This window comes from Heterodontus francisci, chromosome 32, assembly GCF_036365525.1.
Source record: "Heterodontus francisci isolate sHetFra1 chromosome 32, sHetFra1.hap1, whole genome shotgun sequence".
In the NCBI taxonomy this organism is placed as follows: domain Eukaryota; kingdom Metazoa; phylum Chordata; class Chondrichthyes; order Heterodontiformes; family Heterodontidae; genus Heterodontus; species Heterodontus francisci.
The window spans coordinates 6,543,068-6,551,628 of NC_090402.1; the positions used below are offsets into that span (position 1 = coordinate 6,543,068).

The 8,561-nt window shown below is 47.6% G+C and overlaps 1 protein-coding gene across 1 annotated transcript in view; it reads right to left on the minus strand.

Annotated features, from left to right (window-relative positions):
• The window catches only part of gfi1b (growth factor independent 1B transcription repressor), a 31,889-nt gene extending 24,224 nt beyond the window's left edge, over positions 1-7,665 (minus strand). The window contains exons 1-2 of the mRNA XM_068012094.1: positions 6,791-7,665; positions 630-753 (exon numbers count right to left, since the gene is read on the minus strand). Coding sequence (XP_067868195.1) covers positions 630-741 — 112 coding nt within the window. The 5' untranslated portion in view covers positions 742-753; positions 6,791-7,665. The remainder of the gene's footprint in view (positions 1-629; positions 754-6,790) is intronic.
• Between the last annotated feature and the right edge of the window lie 896 nt (positions 7,666-8,561).

The following is an 8,561-nucleotide window of genomic DNA, read 5'->3' on the forward strand; positions in this document are numbered from 1 at the left end:
AAGAGATGCGGGGGGAATGTGAGGAAGAACTTTTTTTACGCAGTGAGTGGTAATGACCTGGAACTCGCTGCCCACGAGGGTGGTGGAAGCAGAGACAACCAATGACTTCAAAGGGAAATTGGATGGCCATTTTAAGGAAATAAACTTGCAGGGCTACAGGGGATTGAGCGGGGGAGTGGGACCGACTGGATAGCTGTGTGGAGAGCTGGCATGGACTCGATGGGTCGAATGGCCTCCTTCTGTGCCATAAATGACTCGATAACTCTATGATCCTTAGTCTTTTTGACTAATGGTGCAGTCAAGTAAGAGGCAAAGGCTGCAGAGAGACTGAAAAAGTCAGTGCTAGAAAGTCAAAGAGAAACAGAAAGAGGAAGAGTAAGAAAGAAAAGCAATAGGAAGAAAGGGTCAAAGATAGAAATGTAGCTAAAAGATAGAGGGAGGTAGAGCGACAGAGGGAGGTAGAGCGACAGAGGGAGGCAGAGGATCAGAGAGAGGTAGATTGACAGAGAAGGTAATGATATCATGATCAGTTGATGAATCCACCTGCCCCTCACCATTGTTACATGGACACATCAATAGTTACATGGGATAATACATTTCGCGTTGTCCATGTCCTACAGGAAACTCACCAATAGGAAGTGATTGCACTGGCTCCAGTTTGGGAAACTCTTCATCAAAAGTGTACCGGAGCTGGTGATAAGTATTTGCTTTCTTTCTTTTCACCAAGAATGATCGTGGCATTGTGAAATATCTCTGGAGAATTAGAGAAGAGAGAAAGAATGGAGGAAATAAAGAATCATAAATGGAAACTGCCAAACACAAGGTAAGGAAGGTCATTCGGCCTATCATCATTCACCAACCTAACCTCATGCTTTCTGCTTTCCCCAATCTCCACCTGGCCCAACCTTTTAACTCTACCTGGGAATCAATTCCAGGCGTTGGTCTGTAATCACGGACGACCCAATCAGGGACATCAACCCAATCAGGGCTTCCTACAATATCGATGACTCCTACCCAATCAGGTACTCTGATCCAATCAGGGTCTCCTAACCTATCAGGAATTCCTGCAATATCATAGACCACCCAATCAGAGATTCCTTAAAATGAGAGATTCCTATCCAATCAGAGACTCCTACTCAATCATGGACTCCAATCCAATCACAGACTCTAACCCAATCAGGGACACTGACACGATCAGGGACGCCTGTTCAGTCAGGAGCTCCCACCCAATCAGGGACTCCTACCCAATTATGAAATCTGATCCAATCAGGGACTCCTGTCCAATCAGGGACTCCTGTCCAATCTTGGAGAGGGTGCGGAGGAGATTTACTAGAATGGTCCCAAGGATGAGGGACTTCAGTTACGTGGCGAAACTAGAGAAGCTGGGATTGTCGTCCTTAGAGCAGAAAAGGTTAAAGAGATATTTAACGGAGGTGCTCAAAATTCTAAAGGGTTTTTATTGAGTCAATAAGGAGAAACTGTTTCCAGTGGCAGAAGGGTCAGTAACCGGAGGACAAGAGATTGAAGATAATTGGGAAAAAGAACCAGAGGGGGAGATGAGGAGAATGTTTTTTTACACAGTGAGTTGTTGTGATCTGGAACGCGCTGCCTGAAAGGGAGGTGGAAGCAGATTCAATAATAACTTTCAAAAGGGAACTGGATAAATAGTTGAAGGGGAAGAGTTTGCAGGGCTCTGGGGAAAGAGCAGGGTGAGTGGGACTAATTGGATAGCTCTTTCAAAGTGCTGGCACCAGCACAATGGGCCGATTGGCCTCTTTCTGCACTGTATGATTCCATGATTCAGCCACAGGCTGCTTCCCAGCCACTGTCACCAAGAGAGGCAAGAATGGGAGAAAGTACGGTGGAAACTATTGGCAAAACTAAATTATATATAAATAAAAGTTCACCCGAGTGCTTCCTTTCCCTGTAACTTCTTTCCTTATTCCTTTCACCCTGCCTCTAATCCCAGCGGAAGCTAATTGATAGAATGGGAAGGTTCAAGGAGTGGCCACAGTTTTTCTGGGAATTGACATGCTCACATTTCAATGTATTTCAGGACATCTCGTGGGTTTCTCAGTGTGTCAGAGGCTGGGGCTCTGATAAAAAATAACCAGCCAATCTACTGCAACAATGGAATTTGTCCTAACACATGGCGAGTCATTTTATCATGAGAAAGCATTAATAGTTTCACAAACAGGCATCAAACCCTCCTATGGTATTCCAGGGGGAAAACAACAACCTACAAAACTTGAACATTAGAAAGTGGGAACAAGGAAAATCGGAACGGAATTGAATTGTAAGAGTCCTGATTGGTCACAGGTCCCTGATAGAGTAGGAGTCCCTGATTGGATCAGATTCCATGATTGGACAGGAGTCCCTGATTGGGTGAGAGTCCCTAATTGAACAGGAGTCCCTGATTGGGTTAGAGTCTGTGATTGGATTGGAGTCCATGATTGGGTGGGAGCTCCTGCCTGAACAGGCGTCCCTGATTGGGTCAGAGTCCCTGATTGAACAGGAGTCCCTGATTGGGTTAGAGTCTGTGATTGGATTGGAGTCCATGATTGGGTGGGAGCTCCTGCCTGAACAGGCGTCCCTGATTGGGTCAGAGTCCCTGATTGAACAGGAGTCCCTGATTGGGTTAGAGTCTGTGATTGGATTGGAGTCCATGATTGAGTAGGAGTCTCTGATTGGATAGGAATCTCTCATTGGAAGGAATTTCTCATTGGGTGGTCTATGATATTGCAGGAATTCCTGATAGGTTAGGAGATCCTGATTGGATCAGAGTATCTGATTGGGTAGGAGTCACCGACATTGTAGGAAGCTCTGATTGGATCGTCCATGATTACATAAGAGTCCACGAGTGGGTCAGAGTCCACAATATTGTAGGAGCTCCCCGACCCAGGCCACTCTCTGATGTTATTAATCGAGACTCCCATTCTGGAGCTGTTCACAGTGTGGGATCAGAGGTCAGTGTACGAAGATTAAATGATAGAAAAAAAGAACAAATTTGCATTGACATCGCACCTTGCATAACCTCAGAATTTCCAAAGTGCTTCACAGCCAATGAAATACTTATTGAAGTGCAGTCACTGTTGTAATGTAGGAAACACAGCTGCCAAATTGCGCACTGCAAGATCCCACAAACAGCAATGAGATAACAACCAGATAATCTGTTTTAATGATGTTGGTTGCAGGGTAAATATTGGCCGGGAAACTGGGGAGAACTATCTTGCTCTTCTTCAAGATAGTGGCTGTGGTTTTTTACATCCACCTGAGAGGGCAGATGGAGCCTTGGTTTAAGGTCTCACCAAACGACAGCAATGCTGTAGTATTCGGCTGGATCTTGTGCTCAAGCTTTATGGAGTGGGATTTGAACCCATGACTTTCTGAGCTAGCAGTAAGAGCACTACCCATTGAGCCACAGCTGATACTATGGCTAGAACATCATGGAGGTTCCTCCAATATTCCTCATAGTATTCCCTTCACAGAAAACTGCGAGCTCGGGGGCTTCATTTGTAAAATCACACGTCCTTAGGATGTTCTATTTGACAGGTGCTATACAAATGCAAGTTGTTGTTGAGTGAGATGACCTTAGATGTGCCACAATTGGCCTCAGTGCCCGGGGTGAGTGAGGGGGAAAATCATCAGTGTCCATGTTTAAATTAAGCTGCTCCGTGATAGACAACATGGTCAAAGAGTGGGCCAAGTTTCATGGTTTTTTTTATTCAGTCATGGGATGTGGGCGTCGCCGGCCAGGCCAGCATTTATTGCCCATCCCTAATTGCCCTTGAGAAGGTGGTGGTGAGCTGCCTTACTAGCTGGCTAGGCCATTTCAGAGCACTCTTGTGAGGCAACCACATCGCTATGGGTCTGGAGCTACACGTCGGTCAGACCGGGTAAGGATGGCAGATTTCTTTGATAAAGGGCAACAATGAACCAGATGGGTTTTTACAACAATCCAGTAGTCTCATAGTCATCATTACCGGCGTTTTATTCCTGATTTATTAAAATCAACGAATTTAAATTCCCCAGTTGCTGTGACGGGATTTGAACTCACAGTCACTCAGATTATCAGTCTAGTCTCTGGGTCACCAGTCATAAATATAACCACAATGCTACCATACTTTCTAAGTGTGAAGTGACTAGCTGGGCACTGGGGAACTGGAATGAGGGAGAGGAGCAAAGACTTTGCAACATCCCTCTGCGCACCTTAATACCTGCCCTGGGGGGTAGATGTTCCATGTCTGGATTTTTAAAAATCCATTTCTGGTTCCCAGTGATTTTACCGACACGTAGAATTCCCACAAACAGCTTCACACCTCAGAGGTTTCAGAGCGAATTCAGCCACATCATAAGTATGCTAATCTTTATTCAAATGGCAGGAGAGGGGGAGGGTTGAAAGTCAGAGACTCTCAGAGGTTTCAGCAAAATCCCAGAAAATTCCTCTGTTGGGATTGCTGTTAAATTCAAGTGGAAAACGAATCACCAAACTTTTTTTTTGATAAATGTCACAACAATGCCAATCGTATCAAAACTCATTTGTGCTATTTAAACACAGCAGCGTCTCCTAAATAATTCAACATCCTGCCCATCCACATCCTGACAAACAATTGACACTGTTTTTGTGAGGACCGGGTCCCTTTAATAAACTACATTTAGAGTCAAAGTCAAGTGACTGATATTAATACATTATTATATTAGTTACCTTTAACTCAGAGACTGGGATTGTGGAAGACTGGGATTGAAGAAAGACTGGGATTGGAGAGATTGGGATGGGGAGAGACTGGGATGAGAGGGACTGGGATGAGAGGGACTGGGATGAGGAGAGACTGGGACCAGAGAGATTGGGACCAGAGAGATTGGGATTGGAGAGACTAGGATGAAGAGATTGGAATGGAGAGAGACTGGGATGAGGATAGTCTGGGAATGGAGAGATTGGGATGGGGAGAGTCTGGGATATAGAGAAACTGGGATGGGGAGAGACTGCAATGGGGAGAGACTGGGACCAGAGAGATTGGGATTGGAGAGACTGGGAATTAAGTGATTGGGATGGAGTGAGACTGGGACCAGAGAGATTGGGATGAGGAGAGTCTGGGACTGGAGAGATGGGGATGGGAAGTCTGGGATATTGAGAGACTGGGGGTGGAGAGAGACTGGGGGTGGAGAGAGACTGGGGGTGGAGAGAGACTGGGGGTGGAGAGAGACTGGGGGTGGAGAGAGACTGGGGGTGGAGAGAGACTGGGATGGGGAGAGACTGGGATGGGGAGAGACTGGGATGGGGAGAGACTGGGATGGGGAGAGATTGGGATGAGGATAGTCTGGGAATGGAGAGATTGGGATGGGGAGAGTCTGGGATATAGAGAAACTGGGATGGGGAGAGACTGCAATGGGGAGAGACTGGGACCAGAGAGATTGGGATTGGAGAGACTGGGAATTAGGTGATTGGGATGGAGTGAGACTGGGACCAGAGAGATTGGGATGAGGAGAGTCTGGGACTGGAGAGATGGGGATGGGAAGTCTGGGATATTGAGAGACTGGGATGGGGAGAGACTGGGGTGGGAAGGCTGAGATATGGAGAGACTGGGAGGGGGAGAGTATGGGATGGAGAGAAACTGGGATGGGGAGAGTACGGGATGGGGAGAGTACGGGATGGGGAGAGTACGGGATGGGGAGAGCACAGGATATGAAGAGACTGAGATGGGGGGAGACTGGGACCGGAAAGATTGGGATGAGGAGAGTCTGGGACTGGAGAGATAGGGATGGGAAGTCTGGGATATGGAGAGACTGGGATGGGGAGAGATTGGGGATGGGGAGAGACTGGGATATGGAGAGACTGGGGATGGGGAGAGATTGGGATATGGAGAGACTGGGGATGGGGAGAGATTGGGATATGGAGAGAGACTGGGATGGGGAGAGATTGGGATATGGAGAGAGACTGGGATGGGGAGAGATTGGGGATGGGGAGAGACTGGGATATGGAGAGACTGAGATGGGGAGAGACTGGGATATGGAGAGACTGAGATGGGGAGAGATTGGGATATGGAGAGACTGAGATGGGGAGAGATTGGGATATGGAGAGACTGGGGATGGGGTGAGATTGGGATATGGAGAGACTGGGGATGGGGAGAGATTGGGATATGGAGAGACTGGGGATGGGGAGAGATTGGGATATGGAGATACTGGGGATGGGGAGAGATTGGGATATGGAGAGACTGGGGATGGGGAGAGATTGGGATATGGAGATTGGGATATGGAGAGACTGGGGATGGGGAGAGATTGGGATATGGAGAGACTGGGGATGGGGAGAGATTGGGATATGGAGAGACTGGGGATGGGGAGAGATTGGGATATGGAGAGACTGGGGATGGGGAGAGATTGGGATATGGAGAGACTGGGGATGGGGAGAGATTGGGATATGGAGAGTCTGGGATATGGAGAGACTGGGATGGGGAGAAATTGGGATTCTTGATTATGACTGGGGCTTGGGCAGTGTCTCGGGCTCTAGGACCAGGCAACGGGGACAGAATTCGGACTCACTCCTGCCCGGAGAGGCCGGGATCGGGATCAGGACGAAGTTCCGACCCCGAGTCCGGATATCACTCAAATCCCAAGAATTACAGCCCCGAGTGCCAGATACAAACTGGAAATACTCTGTAGCACATCTAACTATTTATTATTAATATTCATTGATAAATATTAATTACATTGCAACATGTCAGGTTAAAGTGTTAATTTCACACCTTTCTTTTAAGCCTGTTTTTACATTTCTATTTGCAAATTCTCGTCCTACCTGAGTTTAAAAACTCCAGCGCTCACTGGCTTTGCAATCTGGAAGCGACACGCGTTCCCGGATCCGCTCCGGTGTGACCGGGAGCCGGAGTGTGAACTCCCGGATCCGCTCCGGTGTGACCGGGAGCCGGAGTGTGAACTCCCGGATCCGCTCCGGTGTGACCGGGAGCCGGAGTGTGAACTCCCGGATCCGCTCCGGTGTGACCGGGAGCCGGAGTGTGAACTCCCGGAGCTGCAGCACCTGAACTTTCTCAAGCAGCTCTCCCTCGCTGTCTCTCCGCCGCTCTCTGTCCCTTCACATCAGTTTGTTGCGGTGTTTCTCTCTCTATTGCATCTTCTCTTTCTATAACCCGCCCTGATTTTTCAATCTGATAATTACTTTATTCCCTGCAAATCTGTTTTCTGTGAGGCTCACGTTGGCCAATAGGAAAAGAGAGGATGCAGAGACAGAGAGAGAGAAATAGAGACAGTGACACAGAGATAGAGAGACACAGAGACAGCGAGAGGCAGAGAGAGAGACAGTGACACAGAGATAGAGAGACACACAGAGACAGAGTGAGACAGATGTAGAGAGGCACAGAGATAGAGAGACACAGAGATAGAGAGATACAGAGACAGAGTGAGACAGATATAGAGAGATACAGAGACAGCGAGAGGCACAGAGAGAGACACACAGAGACAGTGACACAGTGATAGAGAGATACACAGAGACAGAGTGAGACAGATATAGAGAGGCACAGAGATAGAGACAGAGTGACAGAGAGATAGAGAGATACACAGAGACAGAGACACAGAAGTAGAGAGAGACACGGAGACAGTAACACAGAGACAGAGAGAGACACAGAAATAGAGAGAGACCGAGATGGAGTGAGAGAGAGATGGAGATGCACAGAGATAGAGACACAGACAGTGTCACAGAGACAGACAGAGACACAGAGACAGAGTGAAAGAAGCACAGAGATAGAGACACAGACAGTGTCACAGAGACAGACAGAGACAGAGTGAAAGAAGCACAGAGATAGAGAGACACAGAGATAAAGACACAGAAACAGAGAGACACACAGAGAGAGTGACACAGAGACAGAGAGAGACAGAGAAATAGAGAGAGAGAGAGAGACCGAGATAGAGTGAGAGAGAGATGGAGAGGCACAGAGATACAGAGACGCAGAGATAGAGACACAGAAATAGAGAGAGACACAGAGATTGAGAGAAACACAGAGACACAGTGAGACAGAGATAGAGAGAGACACACAGAAAGACAGTGTGAGACAGAGAGATAGAGACACAGAGACAGAGTGAAAGAGAGAGAGAGAGGCAGAGGGATCAAGAGATACAGAGATAGAGAGAGACATAGAGACAGAGTGACAGAGAGACGGGGAGAGACACACACAGAGATAGAGAGAGACACAGAGATAGAGTAACACAGGAGATAGGGAGAGACACACACAGAGATAGAGTGACACAGGAGATAGGGAGAGACACACACAGAGATAGAGACACACGGAGATAGAGTGACACACATACACACACAGATAGAGAGACAGAGAGAGAGGCAGAGAGATAGAGAGAGACACAGAGACAGAGTGACACAGAGAGATAGGGAGAGACACACACAGAGATAGAGAAAGACACAGAGATAGAGTGACACACATACACACACAGATAGAGAGACAGAGAGAGAGAGACACAGAGATACAGAGAGAGACAGAGACAGAGAGAGAAAGAGGCAGAGAGACAGGGAGAGACACACACACAGATAGAGAGAGACACAG